The sequence below is a fragment of the Sinocyclocheilus rhinocerous genome, unplaced genomic scaffold, assembly GCF_001515625.1.
Source record: "Sinocyclocheilus rhinocerous isolate Xijiao unplaced genomic scaffold, SAMN03320098_v1.1 scaffold675, whole genome shotgun sequence".
Lineage (NCBI taxonomy): Eukaryota > Metazoa > Chordata > Actinopteri > Cypriniformes > Cyprinidae > Sinocyclocheilus > Sinocyclocheilus rhinocerous.
The window spans coordinates 1,485,755-1,509,103 of NW_015629520.1; the positions used below are offsets into that span (position 1 = coordinate 1,485,755).

At 35.9% G+C, this 23,349-nt stretch overlaps 2 protein-coding genes across 9 annotated transcripts in view; one reads left to right on the plus strand and one right to left on the minus strand.

Annotated features, from left to right (window-relative positions):
• The window catches only part of bnip2 (BCL2 interacting protein 2), a 34,525-nt gene extending 21,699 nt beyond the window's left edge, over positions 1-12,826 (plus strand). For 2 of the 8 annotated variants that reach the window (XM_016551080.1, XM_016551079.1), the window contains 10 exons: positions 2,422-2,517; positions 3,533-3,606; positions 4,139-4,324; positions 7,496-7,678; positions 8,163-8,265; positions 9,460-9,591; positions 9,946-10,032; positions 10,134-10,232; positions 10,525-10,560; positions 11,599-12,272. In XM_016551080.1, the coding sequence (XP_016406566.1) occupies positions 2,422-2,517; positions 3,533-3,606; positions 4,139-4,324; positions 7,496-7,678; positions 8,163-8,265; positions 9,460-9,591; positions 9,946-10,032; positions 10,134-10,232; positions 10,525-10,560; positions 11,599-11,656 (1,054 nt within the window). In that variant the 3' untranslated portion in view covers positions 11,657-12,272. The other 6 variants (XM_016551084.1, XM_016551081.1, XM_016551085.1 and 3 more) reach the window with 6 other exon arrangements.
• A 3,430-nt stretch (positions 12,827-16,256) lies between these two features.
• Positions 16,257-17,561, minus strand: LOC107739089 (beta-1,3-galactosyl-O-glycosyl-glycoprotein beta-1,6-N-acetylglucosaminyltransferase 3-like). The gene has a single exon (XM_016551087.1). The coding sequence runs from the start codon at positions 17,559-17,561 to the stop codon at positions 16,257-16,259; it is 1,305 nt and encodes a 434-aa protein (XP_016406573.1).
• Positions 17,562-23,349: the final 5,788 nt, after the last annotated feature.

A 23,349-nucleotide genomic window follows, 5' to 3' on the forward strand; every position in this document is an offset into this window, starting at 1 on the left:
GCAGGTAGTGACGATTCTCTCCGGCCAATCCGTGATCAGTAGAGTTTACACGTCACGTTTTGGTAACGGTACGGTTCACTTGGAACCCCAACCGAGGTGGTACTAAAAAAAGTACCAGGTACCAGGTACTGTACCCAGTGGAAAACCCCCCAAAAGTGAACCATACCGAGCCGTACCATGCCGTACCATGCAGTGGAAAAGCGCCATTAGTCTCAGGTGTGTACACAGTTTCTATAAATAATTCTCTGTGTGCCACTTTTATTAAGTACGTTAAGCAGAGTCTATAAGTCTGTGATTCTGCTTTATAATGACTGAGTGTTTGATCAATCCTCTATTTAAAATCTCTTTCAAAATCTTAGAAATAGTTCACCTAAGAATGAAAATTGTCCTACCCTCATGTCATGAATGCAAAAGACGATATTCAAAGTTTTTGTTCATACGGTGAAAGTCAGTGGAGTCCAAAGTTGTTTTGGACCCCATTGACTTTCATTGTATGGACAAAAACAGATCTTCAAAGGATTCAAAAGTTCTTCTTTTGTGTTAATTTATGTAATACTTTAATGTCAACAAAGTGACACGAGCAAGCATGCAGTGTTGCGTCGCATGACTCGAGAGCATGAACTGTTGCAGATCTCTTGTAGGGAGGGTGGCATAAAGAGCGGCAGACTTTCCCCCTGGAGGAGTATGACGGATACCACATGGATGGCATGGCAATTAGCTCCCGTCCACAGTTAACCAGTGTCTCTTTAAAATTACTAAACAGCTGGTGGATGAATGACTCCTCATTCATTAAAATTTGAAGACATAACAGCTTGTACACACACAATTATACAATCTAATTTAGTTTAAAAACTGCTCATGTTGCATGTAGCATATGCAGCATCTTTGTTTGGATCAAGATTAAAATGCAGTGGTTGCCTCTAATTTTAAAAGGAAAGAGCACAGACAAAGCCTTATTTTGTTTATATGAAGAGATTTATTTTATTTGTGTTACTTATTTATTTTATTTGGGGCTTGTTTTAAAATTTCAATTTAGTTTGGTTATTTACATTTACATTATATTTAAATTTAGTCATTTAGCAGAAGCTTTTATCCAAAGCGATTTACAAATGAGGACAATAGAAGCAATCAAAACCAACAAAAGAGCAATAATATGCAAGTGCTATATTAGTATATTATTATTGTGTTATATTTCAATTTCACTAAGAAATGTGCAGCATTTTGTCCACGCAATAATAAAAGGACACATTTAATTGATTTAATTGTCTTAAATCTCATTTTGTAAAAAAAATCGTGAAGTTGAGTGAATCGTTACATCCCTATAATGCATGTAAAATGCTACTATCTTTATAAAAATAAATTATAAATATTAGATGAAAAACTTGAACTTTTTCAAAATTAGAAATGTTGTCTTGGCAGCTAACTGGAATATAGTTTAAGTATTAAAATGACTAAAACTGAAATAAATAATGAATGAAAATAAATGTAATTTTTAGTGCAAAATCACCCAAACAAAGCTTTTAAACTATTTAGAGACATACCAAATTGTGGTGAAAGTTTTGAAAACAGCATAGAAAATGAAAATGTTACTAAAATGTTACTATTTTTTCTTTTGAGGAGATAACTGGCCTACTACTGTATGAAATTGCGTACTGCATACTGTTTCACAATTTTTGCACACTAAGCAGTATGCTAGTATTCCAGTCTGAACACCGCTCATTAGGATGAATATTGTTTTTCTGAGCTTTGTGCTCTTTTGTTACAGTCTAAATTATAAATATATTCAAACGCTGAATCTAGTGTTTAGTATAATTTTTTTAATTCAGTCTGTGGTCTTGAGGAGCGTCCCGCCCCAACCAGTGATCTTGCTGTGAAATGACTTTAGTTCTATCAAAAAGGGCATCCTAATCTGCTTCCAAGAAATAAGAGCAGGCTTGTTCTTTACGGCGAAAACATTGAACTTTGAACACACTCCAAGAATTTCAGGCCTTTCCAGAGTCACCACCCAGATCTTTCCCCAAAGAAGGTGAAACTCTTTCGCCGACTTCCATTTGTAAAAGAGCTTATCTCGTATGTAACAGAAATCATTGTATATGAAGTCCTCAGGAGTTTACATGCCTTTGTGTTCGAGATTAACGCACCAAAGAGGCCCAAATGGATCTTTCTATGTCGTAAGATGTGATACACCGCGTCTTAACGTGCAGTGGTCTTAATAGGCAGTTCGAAGCTCTTTGCAGTCATTTCTCCGTAACTACAACAGTTGTAGCTCTGATGAATGACTATCAGCCAGTATCGGATTTGGACCTCTGGACTCTTTTAACTCAGATGTTTTTAGTGAGTGAATAACATGCTATGAACTAGATTTGTTTTAAAACTAAAACAGTTGCCTAATAGGTGAATTCATTTTTTAATTGCTTTCAGTTTTGAGCACCAGGAGTCGGTTGCTACCACAGAGGCGCGGCTGAGAATGGAAGGGGTGGAGCTAAAGGAGGAGTGGCAAGATGAGGACTTCCCCAGGTAGGATGTTGTGTGTGTGTGTGTGTGTGTGTGTGTGTGTGGTAGCAGTGGGCGGGCGATATGACCAAAATGTTTTATTTTTTTATTTATTTTTTTATTCATACACTAGCATTCAAGTTTGGGGCAGAAAGATTTTTGGGGTCTGAAATAAATTAATAGTTTTATTTAGCAAGGACACATTACATTTATAAAAAGTGAAATTAGAGACTTTTACATTGTTGCAAATTTCTGTTTCAAACAAATGCTGTTCTATTCATCCAAAATTCCTGAAAAACACTGGAATTTTCATCACAACTGTTTTCAACAATGATATTATTAAGAAATCTCTTGAGCAGCAAATTAGCTTATTAGAACGATTTTAATATAATATATTATATACTATAATTCAATATTTAATATTAATAAATGTGTTAAAGTAAAAAGTGGATAATTATTGCAGATTATACAATTAACAAACGAAAGGTATGCCATCTTTTTTTCTTCTTTTTTAGTTTAGAAATTAAAGAGTGAAGCTAAAATAAATATTAGAAGTTAGAAACTAAATAAATATCCTTTTTAATGTTTATTTAATTCATAGCAGGGGAAAAATAATATACTTTTTTTAAATTCTTTTTTTAGTTTAGAAATTAATGAGTGTCTACACTCTAAACAAATATCATTTTTAATGTTCATTTAATTCATAGCAGGGGAAAAATAATATAATTTTTTTTCAAAATGTTAAGGTTATTCATAACAAAAGAATAAGTCTGGCATCAGAGCAAAAATAGCTGCTTAATATAAAATAAACAAATGAAAACCAAAAGAATCAAAAGAGTTATACATTTTCGATTTCAATAGGATGAGCCACGTTCAAAATAGTTGTAAAATAGCGAACTTGCATTTGTGGTGTTGTGACCACATTTTAATGGAGTAGGTTGATTGATGTTGGATTTTTTTTTAAAGATCTGGTTTAAATGATAGCAGATTTGTAAATTATATTACAGAAAGTTTGAATGTGTTTTATTTGGGTTGCCAGGCCACTGCCAGAAGAGGAAGATATTCAACTTGATGAGGAGCTTTTCACCGGCTCTTCTGGTGAAGGAGCACCTGGTAAGCAATAATGATACTCAAATATGTGACCCTGGACCACAAAACCAGTCTCAAGTCGCTTGGGTATATTTGTAGCAATAGCCAAAAATACATTGTATGGGTCAAAATGATAGATTTTTCTTTTATGCCAAAAATCATTAGGATATTAAGTAAAGATCATGTTCTATGAAGATATTTTGTAAATTTCCTACTGTAAATATGTTAAAACTAAATTTATGATTAGTAATATGCATTGCTAAGAACTTCATTTGGACAACTTTAAAGGCGATTTCTCAATATTTCGATTTTTTTGGACCCTCAGATTCCAGATTTTAGTTGTATCCCGGCCAAATATTGTCCTATCCTAACAAACCATACATCAATGGAAAGCTTATTTATTCAGCTTTCAGATGATGTATAAACCTCAATTTCTAAAAATTGACCCTTATGACTGGTTTTGTGGTCCATGGTCACATATATGAATATGTAGAGACAATTATACATTTGTTACTATGTTCAGAAAACACTGTGATCAATTATGTTTTAATTGCAGCTTCACAGTCTTACGGCCTAAACAGTGCAAAGAAAACCAAAAAGAAGCTTTTGGCTCCAGACATCAGCCTAAACCTAGACCACAGTGAGGGTTCGGTCCTGTCAGATGAGCTGGATGAGAGTACAGAGCTGGACCTGGATGATATAGACACCCCTTCAGACAACAGCAACGAGTTCGAGTGGGAAGGTATGACTGTGGTTTAGCCTTTAAATGTTAATGGTTTATTACATAATCCCAAACAGCAACTAATCTGATTAATTAGTCATTTTGCAGCCATTCAGACTCATGCTTTTCTGATCCTGTAGAAATGTTCTTTACTCACTAACATTACAGAGATCTTTTCATGGACCGACATTGTGTAATAACTCCTGGTTAAACAGTATTATGTGTTCTTGTTTTGTTTTTCTGTCCCGCTGCTCTCTTCTCTCTTTCCTGGAAGGATTGTTTCTTCTCACTGGTTTGCGACAGGCCACTGGCCTGCGGTTTGTGGTAAGGTTACCTGACTGGATGTTTTACTCCCTGATCAAGTCCTACAGCATTGATTTCATTTTCTTTTTGCGATATCACCCTTTGGTATGGGATGATATGGCACTATAAATCAAAGGCTATCCATTGTTTTTGTGTTGGAGAATGTTGATGGTTGGATTTTGATTTGTGCATGGTTTTTCCACCAATCTCATCAGATCTGATTCTGTTAATCAGCCTCATTTTGGTGTCCTGATCATTTTTGTTAAAGCTGGAAATGAATCACTTTTGAATTTAAAGGCAAAAACACTGCAGCCTTCCATTGTGAAAAAGAATTGTAGCATATGTTTTTAAAGGCATACTTATTATAGAAATAATACTTAAGTGGGTAAAAAAAAAGTAGGACTTTAATACATCTTTATATGTAATTGAATTAATTAAAGTTTGATTAAATAAAAGTTCTGACAAGCATTTATAGTAAACTAAAGTATACTTTAATGTCATTTCTTTTGAAATGTGTTTGTTGTGTATTTAAGTGCATTTGTAAAATTAACATTTGTAATGATGTTATTGCAATCTAGTACATTTAAAATGTATTAACTTTAAATGTAATATTGAATAACACTAGTTAAAATTATAATCAAGTACTTTACATGTGCTCTAGTATATTTGTCAACACATCAAAATAAGTTTACTTTTTTACGATAAAAGTTTATATAAACATAATTTAAATTGTACTTTGAAGTAAAACGTTTAATATGACATCCCAGATAGCGCAGGTACGTCTGCAAGATGTCTGTTAAAGATCGCTTCATCTGGAAAGCATCTGCTGTGTACAAGACGTCTTTAAGATGTCAGTTTTGCATACATTCTAAATTATAAACATCTTAAAGACATCTTCTAAACTTCTATTTGACATCTGATAGGAATAGTCCTATAGACATATTGCAGATGAGCAAACACTCTAAAAAATGTGTCTTGCAAATAGACGTCTCTGTGATATATGTGTGCTATCAGGGATTATTACAAAGTGCACATTTAAAAGTGTACTTAATTATGTTAAGAGTCATAGTGATGAAAGTGTACTCTTAAGTACACTCAGTCACTTAAGAAAATTAACTATGGTTTTATTGTAGTAGAAGTGTATTAACCATGGTTTTTTAGCGGATTGATTACCATTAGTATAACCACAGATACCATGGGTAAACTATGGTTAGTGTAGAAAAGTCATGGGTAATTTGTGGCGCTTTTCCACTGCGTGGTACGACTCGGCACGGCACGGTTCGGCTCGGCACGGTTTGCGTTTCCATTGCAGTTCAGTACCGCTTTAGAGTGGGCGGGATTATTCACATGTCGTTATAGTTGCGCCGCCTCTACTACCACGACTCCTAAAAAAAACTTTTTCATTCCGCGTCGCCCCATCAAGCTCTCGCTGGATCCGCTCCTCTGCTATCAACGAGAGGAACGTCTGTTCTTCCACAACAGACAACAAAACTTTTTGGTTGTTAAAAAAAAGGTGCCCTCGTTCAAAACAGTTGCGTTCGATCCTTCGCTGGCTGTGCTGATTTAAATCTAGCGGTTCTTTTGTGTTTGTGTCGCAAGTTCAGGTAGTGACGATTCTTTCCGGCCAATCCGTGCAGGTAGTGACGATTTTCTCTGGCCAATCCGTGATCAGCAGAGTTTACACGTCACGTTTTGGTAACGGTACGGTTCACTTGGAACCCCAACCAAGGTGGTACTAAAAAAAGTACCAGGTACTGTACCCAGTGGAAAACCCCCCAAAAGTGAAATGTATCGAGCCGTACCGTGCCGTACCATGCAGTGGTAAAGCGCCATTGGTTACCATGGTTCAACTATGTAAACCATGTTTTTATTTGTAGTAAAACCATGGTTCATTTCCGTAAGGGAGTTGGCTTTTTATTTTATTCATATTTTATTATTTGCAAGTACAGTGTTTGGGATTTTTTATTTTTTTTTATTTTTTTTAATCTACTTTTAAGATTTAAAGCTGCAGTCCGTAACTTTTTTTGGTTAAAAATGATCCGAAATCAATATTTGAGCAAGTACATAACCAGCCAGTGTTCAAAACTATCGCCTTACTTTAGCCCGAATTACAACGGTTAGCTTATAATAATGTTTTCTAATTTGAGTGGTACAGGTAGGTTTTCGCGGGAAATTCGAGCATGACTGCGTCATTACGTCACGTCTGTAAACATAAAGAAGTTGTCCCGGCACAATACAAATGCACATTCAGTACAATTAAGTGCACTTTTTCACAAAGATTCTTATGACAGATGTATCCATAATGAACTGGTAGAAACTAGCACTAGCATGTATGTATGTAGGTATGTTGTATTTACATTATCTCTGTTCCAAAACCTAGCTAGCTGCCCTGATGTCTACTGTGTTACCTACTGTCTACATAGGCAGTTACCTTCTAAGACATCATTGCCGTTTCAGTCATACTTCAATAAAAACCTGTATATTCACTTGAATCTGCCATCTTGACTGGATATTTTCACAGAGCGTCCTATAATGGATTGTACTGAAGATGACACGTATGATGCTATCTGAGATTTTTAGCCAAAACTAAAACAGTTTTTTTTTTTGTTTAATACTCCTTAATTTGTCTGCTTGTTTTGGCGCACAGAAGCTTTCTAGTTGGTAAAGAGTAAAGACCACAGGACGAGTGTAATGAATTTAGTTTTTCATTTTTAATTTTTGGCAGGTAGATTTTACTCTCAGAACGTTTTTTTTCTAAACTCTGAATCAGTAAAGCATCATTCCTGATCATATAAATGGACACTCAACTGAACGCTAAAAGAAAACAGCGCACATACACTCAAAAATAACAAATATTAAGTCAAATAAACCCTTTATTTCCCTTGTCAGATGACCTCCCAAAACCCAAAAATGCGGACCTCTTGCGTAAAGGAGTGGAGTCGGTGCAGGAGTTCACCAGCACGGAGGAACGCGAGGAGGGCCGTCGCTGGAGAGTCTTCCACATCGGAGAGCAGGAGCACCGGGTGGACATGAAGGCCATTGAGCCCTACAAGAGGGTTATCGGCCATGGAGGTCAGTTACCGCACCTTTCCATACCAATGTGTCCTGTCTGTTATCTATACAAGGACGCTTTCTGTTTGCACCATTCAGGAAGTGAAATTGTCCATGGTCGAAATTGTCAGTGGGTGAAACTGAAAACATTTAGAGGTGTTTTATGGTGTTTAGCAGCATTCTCACTCATAGAACAGCTCCTTTGGTGCTTTTAGAGCAGTACTGTGGCATTTACTGTCATTTATAACGCCACAGACATTTTCCAGATCATCTCTCAGTCAGAAGAGCCTGTTACCATCTGTCTTTCTTCCTTTTTGCACTTCCTCCCCCTCCCTTTTGCCATCTAACAGCTGTCGCATGCTGTTATATAATGAACAATTACACAGACTGAGCTGTTGATTCAGATGGATTAGATCAGTCAACTTGTGTAATTGCTGTAAAAGCGCAAACTAACGTTCAAACATTTGCCAGTAGCCACTTTCAAACATGGTTCCCCTTTTCGCAGGTTACTATGGCGATGGATTGAATGCCATCATCGTCTTTGCTGTTTGCTTTATGCCTGAGAGCAATCAACCAAATTACAGATACATCATGGACAATCTTTTCAAGTAAGTTCTAGATGGCTGTTTTCAACCGGTTTGTTTCTAGTGATGCCCCGCATGGCTTATTCTGGTCAAGATCCCTTTAAAACAGAGGCATCTGAGACATCTGTAAAGCGACCACACTGGAAAAAAATTCATGCTCCGGACATTTTTCAATATAACTCTGATTGTATTCGTCTGAGAGAAGAAAGTCATATACACCTAGGATGACTTAATAATGAGTAAATGATCAAAGCTGCTTGCTTTGAAAGTGACTACTATTGACAATAGACAATGGACTTTTTTTGCCCCCAAATTCTGTCCAAATTTCACTAATGCGACCCCACCTTAAAAGGGTTAGTTCACCCAAAAATTAAAATTCTGTCATTAATTACTCACCCTCGTGTTGTTCCAAACCCGTAAGATCTTCGTTCATCTTGAGAGAAGAAAGTCATATACACCTAGGATGACTTGATCATGAGTAAATCATGGGGTAATTTTAATTTTTGGGTGAACTATCCCTTTAACTAGCATGTCTAGTGGTCACATTTACCATTGTTTAGTGATTTTTTTTCATTATTTTTTTTTTCATGGGTCAAATACAGTCATTTCAATAAGAATCTGGAATTTCGTGTGATGTGAAAGATTTCCTCCCGCAGATTTAGCAATGGGTTACGTGGATTCCGTGCCAAAAGAAAGCTGCTTGCTTTGAAAGTGACTACTATTGACAATAGACAATGGACTTTTTTTGCCCCCAAATTCTGTCCAAATTTCACTAATGCGACCCCACCTTAAAAGGGTTAGTTCACCCAAAAATTAAAATTCTGTCATGGGATTAATAAAGGCCTTCTGAAGTGAAGCGATGCGTTTGGGTAAGAAAAATATCCATATTTAAAACGTTATAAACGGTAATCTCTAGCTTCCGCTAACTGTTGTACGTGCGTTCACGAGAGAGTGGCGTTCCAGCGGATGACGTAGGACGTAGCGTAAGCTCCGGACATTTTTCAATATAACTCTGATTGTATTCGTCTGAGAGAAGAAAGTCATATACACCTAGGATGACTTGATCATGAGTAAATGATCAAAGCTGCTTGCTTTGAAAGTGACTACTATTGACAATAGACAATGGACTTAGCAGCCCTGAAGGTGATGTAGAGAAGTCCTCACTTGATGCCTCAAACCTCAGGTAGTTTTGCAACTAACATTTTGTGTATCTTTCAGGTATGTCATAGGAACTCTAGAGCTGCTTGTAGCTGAGAACTACATGATTGTATACCTGAATGGAGCCACTTCCCGCCGAAAGATGCCCAGTGTGGGCTGGCTCAGAAAATGCTATCAGCAAATAGATCGAAGGTGAGAATCTCATTGATAGCTTTTGCTAACAAAGTTTATTTCTTTTATTTTTGGGTGAACTATCCAATTAAATTACTCATTCTGTCTTCATTTTGTTCTAACCCCAGAAAGCCAATTTCAAGTCAACATCTGTGTAAAAACATTTTAATAATAATAATGCTATATTTAAATAAATAAATGCATAATATTAATTTATTTTTTGTATTATTTAAAAAAAATTACTACAATTTTCTCAAATTAAAAAATAATATAATAAAATTTTTATTTTCAGTCAATTTTAATATATAGAAACTCTGAACCCTGAAAAAACAAAAAAGTTACATTTTATATTCACACAAAATTGTTCTGATACAGGTTAAGGAAGAATTTGAAATCATTGATGATTGTGCACCCGTCCTGGTTTATTCGCACCCTCCTGGCCCTCACAAAACCTTTTATAAGGTCAGTCCTTTTCTAGTTCCCCTCAGATATGTTTTAATATGAATTGATTTCCTGCAGTGATCTTATTAATGCATTATTCAATGTAAATCTTTCTATTACAGCTCAAAATTTAGCCAGAAAATCAAGTATGTGTACAGCCTGACAGACCTGGCTGAGCTTGTCCCGATGGAGTATGTTTCCATACCAGACTGCATTAAACAGTAAGTATCCCTTTAATATGCTGCTTCTGCCTCCTGCGTCCTTTTTTTTTTTTTACAGGAAATTATCAGTTTCTACTGTACGTTTATTACTCTGAAACTGTTTTGACAAGCTATGCTAAATGATTATTTTCCGTACTGAAGTTTCCATATTGCTCTCATCTCTCATCAGTATTCCAGCTTTTTTAATTACTTTACCGAAAGTCTGATCTGCTCCCAAGTACTAGCTGCTGTTGGCTGTGGTATCTTCAGAAACTCTCTATGCCCTAATCCTTCTCCCTGCCTTTCCTCTAAGGTTTGACGAAGAAAAAAATAGGAAAAAACGTAAAAGGTATCTGTATTTTCATTCCGGAGATCCCTGCCGTATCTCTGTTGACCTTGCTTGAATTGCACGAAACTAACAATTAATCGTTTGGCTTTATTAAGTGTACACCTTTACTTGGTCACTGGACCAAAAGTTGCTTTTTGAGCTTCTTCTTTGATTGTCGTCAAGATGCTAAATTCCTGCTGTGAGCCATCTAACTATAATCATTTGTTGTGAATGCAGCTGTTTTGCACTTTTTAAATTGAGCACAATTTGTCTCACATTTCCAGAGCAAAAGTGTTGACTTGCTCTGAAATTCCAGCATTGACCTTTTATTATAAAATCTACTGAGGCAAGCAGTATTTCCTGTCGTTTTTGTCTTATCGCTATTGCAGTTTCAGTTTTCTTGCTGTTCACCATAAAAAAATAAAAACCATCCAAAGCAATTAAAATCTTTTGTAAGGTTATTCATTATTTATTAAAATAAATAAAATAATAAATACATAAATATTCTTAATTTCTTCAGTTAATTTTGGTAGACGTCGTCATCGTTTTCGTTTATAAAATAACTAAAAACACTGAAATAATGTACAGTGGGGTTCAAAGGACTAGACAACATTTGATATAATTTGAGGAAAAAAGTGACTTGTCAAGGTATGATGTAAAACGAATGAGAACAAAAATTAGGTTCTGCAGTATTTCTTTCTTTCCTATGTACTAAACACTTGATTTAAATTATGCAGATATTATAATTTGTAATTAGTTATCCGCTTTATTTATAAAAATGTATTGAATATAAAATTACATAATTTATACATTTTATATAGAAATATATATATATATATATATATATATAAAAAGACATACATTTAGTTATTTATCAAATCTTGTTAGAACATTAATTTAGCTCTGAATTCGATAAAGCTTTTGCTTTTGCCACACATTTTTGAGTTTGCAGTGAGTTTTGGGTCTGCATAGAAGTGTGTTGTATAGAGGGAACATTGGAGGCTAGTGAAACTCCACATCTGAATAATTCAGTAACTGTTATGAATTAATTTCATTCAGGTTTTTGGCCAAATGCACTAACTTGCTTGTGTTTGAAATGAACATCTCACAGATTTAGATTCTGACGTTCTGTCCTCTCAGTTCTGCCACTGTTAGTATGGTATGTATGACCATCCTAGTAAATCAGACTTTATGGTGAAGGATTTGAACAGTAAAGTCACGGGTGGTTTACATTTTTTTCAAATGCATGTCTGGCCAATGCACATTCTTACTGCTCACTGCATGTCCAACCCCTACACATGACAAAATGCATTGTGTAAACCTCACAGTGGGCCATGACGGAGCATTAGAGTGTAGTCTACATCAGATAGTATAAAACACTTAGAATGTCTTACCAACTGCGTTGTGCACAAGCTTCACTTAAATTGTCTTCAAAAAATGTTTTCAGCCAGTTTGTACAATGAACGATGCCGAATCAACTGACTTACGTTCCATATTAATTGATTTAAATGATCTTTTTGCTTGTTGTGTTTGTATAATGATGTTTTTAACCTCATTTAAAAAAAAAGTTGTCTTGGTGATCAGACTAAACCTTTGAGTGTAAAGTCATGAGACCTTTTTGTGACCTTGTCTGTGTATTGATTTGTGTATAAACGGCTGTTCTTTCTGAATCAAATTGAAGTGTTGGTATGGTTTTGATTCTGATCCCTTACACCGTTACATTTTTTTTGTTTTTTCTATTTAGGATTGACCAGGACATGCGTGGGAAGGTGGAGATCGCCACCGCTGCAGTGCCAGAGTGAGTCCGAGGAGTTGAAGAGAGAAGCTGGAAGAATAAAAGAATGTATTTTAACTGGAGAACGCAAGATCTTGATGTCAGAAAAGTGCCTTTTAAAGAAATAGTTCACCGCAAAATGAAAATTCTGCCATCGTTTACTCACTCTCATGTCATTCCAAACCCATATGACTTTTTTTCTGTGAAACACAAAAGAAGTTATTTAGCAGAATGTCCCAGCTGCTCTTTTTGATAGTTGTGGTCCCCATTCACTTTCATTGAAAATGAGCAGAGCAGCTTGTACATTCTGCTAAATATCTTATTTTGTGCTCCACACAAGAGTCATACAGATTTGGAATGACGTGAGGGTGAGTAAATAATGACAGAATTTTTATTCGTGGGTGAGCTGTCCCTTTAAAGCTTCGGCTGCCTGTTACGTTATGTGACTTTTTTTTCTTCTCCCTGTTGCATTTGTGTGCCAAGCACTTGTCAGATGGCATCTGATTTCTGCGTGAAACATTTTAATAACCTTTTATATGTATAATTTCAGTAAGCAGATCTTGTCAACATGTTCTAGTTCCTATTGTATCTTGCTCTTAGTTAAGGCACTCCGTTTTCGAACTAGTCGATGCATGTTATACATTACATTTAAATATCTATATTTATATCAAAAGGCCACAAAGGAGAAAGATTAATATATTTTTATGACTGCAATGTTATTTTTAGGGCCAAAGTCTGGCGTTATTTGTCATCTGTTCACTGAACATCTCACAGTTATACCACATATTGTTTACTGCTGAATGTCTTGTATGATTAAAGAATGTGGAGAAATGTACAAATGAGACAAAGGAAATAAGCAAAAATGTATTGCACCAATAACATTTCTCCAGTTCACTTGCATTAATGGTTTGGGAGGGTGGGGTTCTTGTACGTTATGTTCTTGCAAGTAAACTTCCACACAAAAATCACATTGTCATTGTGAATGTTCTACAACAATGCGCTCACCATTTTCCCATCTTTAAACTAGCAAAAGTGGATTCGGACACGCCCTGAGTGCACCTGAGCCATGTGCTTTAGACCATGCGATTAGATCATTAAAATAGGGCCCAGTACCTCCAACGCTCTGAATGAAATATAACACGCGGTTGCTTTTATAATAGGCTGTATTTGGTCACGTGACCCGCAAAAACTAAAGGCGCCATTTTCAATGAGACCGGCGAAAGTTATTGAAGGCAACAACGGTAGACAGCACTACTTTCAGTGAATAACTGCTTAACTTTCAGGCTGTTCCTCTCACAAAGTTAGGTAATACTTTATAATAACTTTCAGTTGTAAGGCATTTATAAGTGATTAGTTAATGATGAACTAATCATTTACAAAACATAACTATGTGTTCATAAATGATTAATAAGTGATTTGTTAATATTTTTTATCTCTGTTTTGTAGATTGAGTTATAAATCATTTACAAGTGATTAGATGATGATTAACTAATCATTTACAAAACATGACTACGTTCACAAATGATTAAGTATGCTAACGATTTACCAATCGGTCACAAGTTATCTTAAAAAAATAGCATATCATGAAATAATCAAACAGATCCTTAGTAAATGGTTAATAAGTTACTAGTTAATATATTATTATTCACTTATAAATCATTGAAATGTCAACATTATACTATTATCTCACAGCGTTAAAAAATACTCCGTGTGTCAGAGAAGACATATGTCTACACCCTCACCAGTCAGCCCTTACATTGCAGTACACACTACAAAGTATTCAAAACCTGTTGTGTAAACGCAGGGCTGACTGGTGAGGGTGTAGACATATGTCTTCTCTGACACACATGGGGTATTTATAACGCTGTGCGATAATAGTACAATGTTGACATTTCAATGATTTATAAGTGAATAATAATATATTAACTAGTAACTATACTGAAAACAACGATTCATTGAATTTACTAAAAAAAATGTAAGATAAGTGGTTGCAATCAATTTATTTGAGCTACATTTAAATAAACAAATTTAGTTGACTAACTTTAAACATTTTTTTTATTTAAATGTAGCTAAAATATATTGTTTGCAACCACTTACCTTAAAAATTTTTTTCAGTGTATTAACCTTTTACTAAGGATCTGTTTGATTATTTCATGATGCTATTTTTTAAGATAACTGACGAGATTTGTAAATTGTTAGCATATTACTTAATCGTGAATGTATAGTCATGTTTTGTAAATGATTAGTTCATCATTAACTAATCACTTGTAAATGACTTGTAAATGAATTAACAAAACATACACAAATTGTTAGCATATCACTTATTAATTGCTTATGAATGTTTTGTAAATGATTAGTTCATCATTAACTAATCACTTGTAAATGACTTGTAAATGAATTAACAAAACATACACAAATTGTTAGCATATCACTTATTAATTGCTTATGAATGTTTTGTAAATGATTAGTTCATCATTAACTAATCAATTATAAATGACTTACAACTGAACGTTATTATAAAGTGTTACCCAAAGGGATCGTGTGGCTTCAAAAGACTTGGAATATTGCCCACAAGTTGTATGGACTACTTTTATGACACACTTGTCGTTTTTCGAGCTTGGCGTTTCAAATTAGGATCCATTTGTATTGTTTGAAAAAGCCCCCTCCGTTTGTGTTTCAAGAAAAAGTCTAATTTTGTGTTTCACTGAAGAAAGAAAAGAAAGAAAGTGAGTAAAACAGGTGAGTAAAATTAACATTCTGTTATTATTGTATTCCTGTTCTAGGACTCACCACTTAGGTTTGGCTACCGTCATTGCTGTTAAAAGAAGTTACAGACTATAGCTGCTTTGAGTCCACATCAGGTCAAAATTAGAATCAACATAAAGCCATTCTGTAGTAGAGTGCAACGCTTTAGAGTCAGAGTCTATTTAAATGAGTCTCCAGTAGAGGGCACCACAATATCAGCTTAACAAACGAGCTTTGTATTTAAGCACACTGAGGTTAACGTTTCCATTCATCTCAATTGTGTTTGCTCGGTTAGCACAGATCCCCACATAACAGCTGTTTTAATACTTTAGTAGTTTAAATCACTTGGGCAGTATTATCTGATCAATCATAAGCATATGCTGTTTGTAAAAGAAACCAGTCAGAATACACAGTTACTTTTGAATGGCTGTCAGTAGAAAAAGTGAAAGAGTGTGTGGTTAAGCATCTAACAAGAAGGGGCTTTTTGGGTCACACAGTAAGTTAACATTTGACTTCTTTATTTTATTACATATTTACCTAGACATTCTTTGTGCACAATGTTGCTGTTCTGTGGTTTGAACAGGGAGATATTTTATCAAATGGTTTTCCACCGAATATTTTTCAGCGGTTTCTTGTTAACTTGTTTCAGAATTTGTTACTCTATAACCCACTGCATACATTCGCTTTCATGCTTATATTATCATTGCATATAAAACGAGAATTTCATATAATTTTTGGTTTGTTGAATCCTTTCTTAAAAAATGGCAGCCCTTCATAACAGCTTTCATAGATAGCTCATTAACAAACATTACAGATCAGTAGTGTATATTCGGATGCAAATATGGTGAGTGTAGAATATTAGTGTTATAAAATTGGTCTATGTAAAATACTAAGATTGTTAACAAAGGATATTTCCTTATGAGTGTATGAGTACTTTCCATAGTGATATTTAAGCAAAGTAACCACTCTATGTGTTTGTCTTATTGTTTCCTTTGTGATTATAGTATTTAGGTTAGTCACTAATGGTGCCTCAGAGATGACAATCTTTAAGTAAAGTCACTGAAGTTCACATGCCACACTGTATTTCCTACCACACAGTACACCAGTTTACACATCAATATATTTCATATCAATAAAAAAGATTGATGCATTATTTACAAAAATATAAAGAGAGCTTCTGAACCTGTTATTAAAAACATCATAAAATAATGTCAGATTTTTGAACTGTTAGTAATGATTGACCATAAATAGCTTTGTACCTTAAAAAAGCCTCCATACATTTGATTGCTATATCATCTACTTCTGGATCAAACTTGTTTGCCAAAAGATGGTGTTGCTGCACAATCCATTTCAAGTCCCCAGCTCCATAGACACACACTGCCCGTCTGTGCGTTCCAGTGCATGGTGGGTAGGGAGCTCCACTCTTTAGATCTCCTTCATGGTAGCTCCACTTCACCAGACGAGCAATCGCGTTCATGTCCGATTGTTGGTACTTGATGTTTGAAGGATTAGATCCTGGTACTGAAGGCATCCGCTGTAACGTAGCCCACATGTGCTCATCTGGACTGTACGTGTCTTTCTCCCATTCCATGAAGTTTTGAATCTCTTTGCTTTTGAAGATGTGCTCCACAAACTCTCTTGAAACCACAAAGTAAGCATTTCCTGAGAACATAGGGCTCTGTATTGGTGGAGGCGCCTTTTTGACATCTGTCCGAGTCACAACGTTTGTAACATTGTGATGATACTGCCAGCGCCAATTTTTGGCCTTTACGTCCTCGGACTCCAAACTGTTCTTTCCACCCAGGTATTTTAGAGACTGGACCATTTCTGCATTGGTTTTAATGGGGAAATCGGTGCCACAGGTGTTGAGCAGATACTTCCACTGGACAGGTGACTTTAGCAGATCCTGCATGCAGTTGATGTCCGCTTGAACTCGAGACCAGGAGGCGTAAATCACACTCTCCAGTTTGCTGGCCACAAACACGTTGGTCAGGCAGGATGCAATGGCTCTTACTGCTTGTTTAAAGATCTCAGGAGACTTCTGGTCCACGTGAACACAGTACACATTGTGAGGAGTGTAAATGGCTCTCAAGAGCCTTTCAAACATCTCAATCTTCTCATGGATCACCATGGAGTAAGCAATGGGGAAATCTTTCTCCTCTTTACTGAGAGAAACAGTCAGAAACCCTCTATCACTGATGTAGGATGGACAATCCTTGGTGGCGTTGAGATAGAATGACTCTGATAGCAGGGATTTTCGTTTTCTAAAGGCCAGGAGCTTCCTGAAAGCCTCCTTGTCCACTCCATCCATGTCTTCTTGGATAATAGCAGAACAAGCTTGTAGTTCTCCAACATCTTGCTTTAGTAAGTTATTGAAGACCAACTCTTCCTTATGGGGGCAATTTGTCCTTTGTCCTGGATAGTTCAGCATGATAACAGACATGGTTATACCCACAGAAAGGATGGAGATTATTTTCATAATCCTCTGACTGTTAAGTCCCATGTTGAGTTCTTTAAGATTATAGCCTACCAGAAACAAGTATCAGGAGAGGAAACCTGTGTCAGTAAGGTATGAAACAGCCTCTCTTGTTTAAATACCAGAAGAATGTGGCAGGAACTGAAAGATAGCCAGTCACGTACAGAGGGGAAGGGCTGACCTCTGCCAAAATGCATAATAATTATTACACAGTAGAGGTGTGGCCATCATCTTCCTGGAGGGTGTGATTGTCTGATACTACGGTCAGTAAGAGCATTCAATAAATAAAGTTTGTAAAATGTCTATACCAAAGATATTTTGAAAACAAGAATTATTATTATTATTTTTAAACATTAAGAGGATTTAAAGTAACATATCATGTCATTGATTTTCAAACTAAGGGTCTTTGAGCAAGATGGTTATCTTATCTTTTGGTTTCCATATCTGTAGCTTTTCGCACAAGGGTTTAATTTAAAGGGATAGTTCACCCAAAAATGAAATACTTATAGTTAACTTATTGAGTAAACTATCCCTTTAAAGTATGTGTTAACTTTGTATTGAAGGTTAGAACCTTTTGCCACTCTTTTAGGTCACTCTGTTAGCAGTTTATATGCATTTCTGCACCATTTTTAAAAATATATTTCTACATCGATCAGACATGAAGACACACAAACTTTAAATTAATTAAATTAGCTGATTTACTTATGTGATGCATTGTAAACTTGCCGTCTAACTTGAGTTTGCAATTTTGTGTTGTTCTCTGTCCTACTTTTGTTGTACAAAGATGCTGCCCAAGTTAAGATTTCAGTGGTTTACAGCCTTGCTTTAAACCACAAAACTAGTAATGAATACTTCAGGCAGGTTAAAAAGGAAGAGTGTGAAGCTCACAGAACAAGATGAGTGAGAAAGAGTGTGTGTGTGCACTTGTAAACCAACCAACAAAGTCTCCTGTGTCTCCTCAGTTAGAAACTGAAGGAATGTTGCTGAATGTGAAAATGGCCTAATTCACTAAAACATTTACATTTGAAACTATTGTATAACTAGATGGAGTGTTGCTTACAAGTGCCCAAACTAGAAGACTGTCTTCTTGTCACCGAACCTGTGTCATGTCATGTCTAATTTAAATTTTAAAATTTGTGTCAAATTCAAGCTGTATCCAAAAATACCCCCATATTGCCTCTTAGGCTACGTTTACACGACAACGGTGTAGTCAAAAACTGAAAAATATTTCCCTTGTGTTTTTAAAAAGTTTCACGTGTACGACAACATTTTCAAAACGATTCGCATTTACATATATCCGCGAAAACGGCCAAAAACGCTGTATAGCATAGTGTATAGTGTGTCATTTGGGACGCAGCTTAGTCGACTAAACGGAACTGAGGTCGCTAGTCGACATTGGAAATAGTAGTCGACTAGTCGAAATGTAGCCTAATCATTTGAATGTTATGTTTTAAAATACATTATTTTGAAAAGTGGATATTTGGAGTGGAAAACAAATTAATTTCATTCTATGTCAGACCTTGCATGCATTTGTTCTCTTTGTGTCACTCGCTGCTGGCTCAGAGAAATGTCCGCTTGAAAGAAGAGCAAGGTGTGGGAGCGTATTTACCACTTTAAACAGGGAAACATAATGGATGAACGGTAACTGACTTTCTTCAGTAAGGTTTCGTAAACATTTTTCAAATTTTCTCTGTATAACACCTAATAAAATAGTGTTTATATTCACAGCGCTGCTTTGTTTACATGGGTAACTATGATAACCGCTGTATTTCTGTTGTTCAGAAGCAAATTAGCAAAACAGATTAGTGTGTGCAGACATAACCAAAGTCCCTTTAAGACAAGTCATGTCACTCAGCGGCCATCTTTGAAACGCCTCTCGGGCATGCAAGTGCAACTCCTATCTCTTTGAAAGGGGAAACATCAAATTCTCCCAAACTGTTTAGTAAGCTTGCGATAAAATTTCATATTTGAAATCACCTAAGAAATCTGACAACAACTGTGATGTAAATGTTGTTTATTTTGCTCACATGGCGTTATAAAAAGCTTATTTCTCAGGCTAGACCAGCCAGTGTGCGTGCGCAGTCCGGAGCGCATGTCCCAGAACGCTGACTGTTTCTATAGCAACCGGGACTTCTAACGGCAAGTGACATGCTGACTTTACCAATTAGTGATTGGCTCTTTTGCTCAGAAGGCGGATCTTCGTTCGATAGAGCGGCCATATTGAGCGTTGCATTTTCCCCCATTCAAAACAATACGAGTGACACGTCTTGGGTATTCTATAGTCTTTGACATAACTAAATTATTGGGTACCCACGTATGTACGAGTAGGGCTGGGTAAAAAATATCGATATCTCGATATTAATCGATTCTCATTTTTACGGAACGATATAAATTCTTAAATTCCAAGAATCGATTAGTCTAGCCTGTTTTCAGTTAATGGACGGAACATTGAAGGGCACTTCCCATCCAAGATATCGCAATAAGCAGGGGTGCACATAAGTGGTCCGCAGGTCTGCATGCGCGACCAAAATAAAAAAAATGTGTCGGATAAATAAGTTCAGACCGCGCATTTGCGTACCGACATGGATGACAGCTGTTAATGCACAATTACCGTTTTAGATCGACAAACTGTACTGTATAAGATTTCTATTCAAACTGAAAGCATAAATCTAGGCTACCTGCTGCCGTTCGGCAGCGCTAAACCCGGAAGCGTGTGTTTACTTACTTAAATACTTGCCGGCAACCCGCCAAAATAAAAGCCTGCTTCTTTTAAGGTTGAAAATGATGAAAATTCATATAAAATAAAAAAGTAGTAAATATTAGCATTTTATTTTTAAGTTTATTATAAAATGACTGTATTTGTATTTAATACTCCCTTTTTATTTTAAAATATAATAGTATTATCACACTTTATTATTTTGTTTATTATTTTATTTAAAAAGATAACTAACTTAAGTGCAATAATATTATAACTATTATTAATTTATTTTTTATAGTTATATTTAATGGGTCACTCTATGTGCAGTGTGAGGACCAAACCAAATCTCCAGGTTCTCTTATGAGAACCAGGCTGAAAAACGTATGTGCACCCCTGGCAATAAGCATTCTGCTTTGGTACTTTTAATATAAAACAAAGTCTCAGATTTCAAATTTTGTCCATTGTATTGCAATATTCAAACAACAAATGGCGTTTTGGCGCTGTTTAATGCGAAGTGACAGATCGCTGTAGCGCCTCAGTTCAACAGACGCAGCAGCGCGAGGCGCACATGAACTGATCATCTCCTCCACATTAATACCAGTTCATTACACCAAATACACAAAATAATGTTCTTTTTAGCAGCATCATATGACTCCTTTAATAGCATATTTCAAGTTAAATCTGTGAAGATAATTCTAACGCAAATATTTTAAGTTGTGCTAATTGCAACACATGTTTAACAGTGTATTAATTCTGAACAGGCAGTTGTTTCTCACATTTTAAAAATAATAGGCCAATACCAAGCTTTTCAATCAGTCCGCTTTCAATTAAAGGGCACCTTATTATGCCCCTTTTTACAAGATGTAACATTGGTCTTGGGTAGGGTTGGGTATCATTTTAATTTGATCAATTCCGATTCCGATTCTGATTCTGCTTATCGATTCCGATTCTTTTCGATTCCCAGTTTAGATTCCAATGTGATTAAATAATGATATCAAACATTTATCCTGTGTCTCTTTTTTGACAGATGACAGCTGCTCTCTTTAGGTCAACGGCAGCGCGAACGCAGATTTAAGTGCTCAAATCACACTGGTGTGATTGTACGCTGCACGGATGAACCAAGTGATCACAACATTAATCGCACACGTCAAAGGTTGAGGAATGAAACAGACGAATCATTGTACCGCGCATTGGAATCGATAGGCGGAATCGAAATTTTAATTTGACAACAAGTATCCGATTCCTGACCTTAAAAATCTATTTTGATTCCCAACCCTACTCTCATGTATATTTTACAGCATTAGTTGAGAGATTTTTTTTCCTTGAGAAAATTTGGCATGTACTGTACCTGATATATATCCAAAATAATCAATATTGAATCGAATCGAATTGGTAATCGAATGGAATCAGTAATCGAATGGAATCGCAAGCTTGTGAACGAGAATCAAATCGAATCGTGAAATTTGTGTCAAAACCCAGCCCTAGTGACGAGGCTTCCAAAACGGATGCAGGCAAAATGGAGGTGCACCGTTTCACATCTCCTAATAAGTGGGATGTTGAGTCGCGGTGCAGAACTCTGTAGGTATTGTGATATTCCATGTAGTCATGGCTGACTTCGCCGTGCATCACCCTTTTTTTTACATTATCGTTACGTTAAGAATGAGGAAGACGACAATTTGAAATTCCATTTGAGCAGCCAGAGTGTACAGACTGAGATGCATCTGTAAAAATCAGATTAGAATCGCATTTCAAACCACCTCCAAATGTGCCTTATCCCGCCTCAATAAAAGAAGTTGAGTTTTTGTGTGAAGGCTTACAGGCAACATCTGCTTCATAATCTGGCATCAAGAAAAATTATCTGTGAGCAAGTGTGTCTCCCTTGCCTTGTGATGGCTTGGAAATCCAACGGGAATTAAATTTATGTGTTGATGTCACTGTGAGGAAGTTGTCTTGCAACAAAACCAGTATTACTGGTAACACCAGGACTGGGGCTTAAGAATGCTTTCACTTTAGAATTCGCAATCCTGCTGTCTCGCAAGAAAAGATAATTGTCTGTTGTGCTTACATCTTTACACCTTTCATTAAAACTGAAATGAATGCTTTTCAGATGGATTCTTTATTATTCTTAATGAAAAGCACAACAACAATAAAACAGTACAATGACAAACTAGCTTATTTTTATTAACGAAAATGTTTATAAAGTTTTTGTTTACAACGTTTAGCAAACTATGGAACCAAAAAACAGCAACAAATGTCTTCCACAATGTAGCGTAATGTCATGTAAACAGCAAAAGTCGACAGGCTTCTCAAAATGAAAACAAAAAGAAATTTAAAACTAAATTGGCTGTCGGTGACAGTGCTTGCATTTCTCATGTATCCTCTGCCATTGTCTCACCTGTATCGGTAACACAGAGTAGGCCTACCGCAGCAAGCCTAGTCCAGACGTAGCCAGATGTCGAGATATCGGATATATATCTGATTTAAAAGCACATTTGGAAGTGGCTCAGAACGGATGTGGAAAAAATCTGATCCTGTGTGGATGTTTGTGTTTACATGTGTGCAACAATATCCGATCTGTGTCACATGTGAGTAAAAAAAACTTCTTTTTTTTTTGCCAGTATAAACGTAGCCATAGACACTGGCAGCAATATTCTGAAATGTCAGATAAATGTATACAGTGTTTAAGAATAATTCAATTCAATTCAAGTTTATTTGTATAGTGCTTTTCACGATAAAAATCGTTGCAAAGCAACTTTACAGAAAATTAAGTTTCTACAATATATTTAGTTGTAGCTTATCAGTGGTGACTGTCAGTTAATGTACATATGGCAGAAATGTACGGAAAAATCAATTAAAGGGGTGGTTGACTGGGTTTTTTCTAGGCTTGATTGTGTTTATGGGGTGCAGTCTAACATGTGTTCATGCTTGAGAGAAAGAGAGAGAGAGAGAAAGAGACAGAGATGTAGAGCAGGGGAACACAAGGAACAGGATTGAGAACTGCTGCTTTAGAACATTGGTTTTGAAACTTGTGAATCCATTAGAATTGTTAGAAGACAAAATATGAACAGATTTTTACGTGCACCTCTAGTTTTCTCTTCCTCTTCTGTAAAGCAGCAC

Coding starts and splice junctions, on each gene's coding strand:
- LOC107739089 (XM_016551087.1), bottom strand. CDS start 17,561: ATGGGACTTAACAGTCAGAGGATTATGAAAATAATCTCCATCCTTTCT.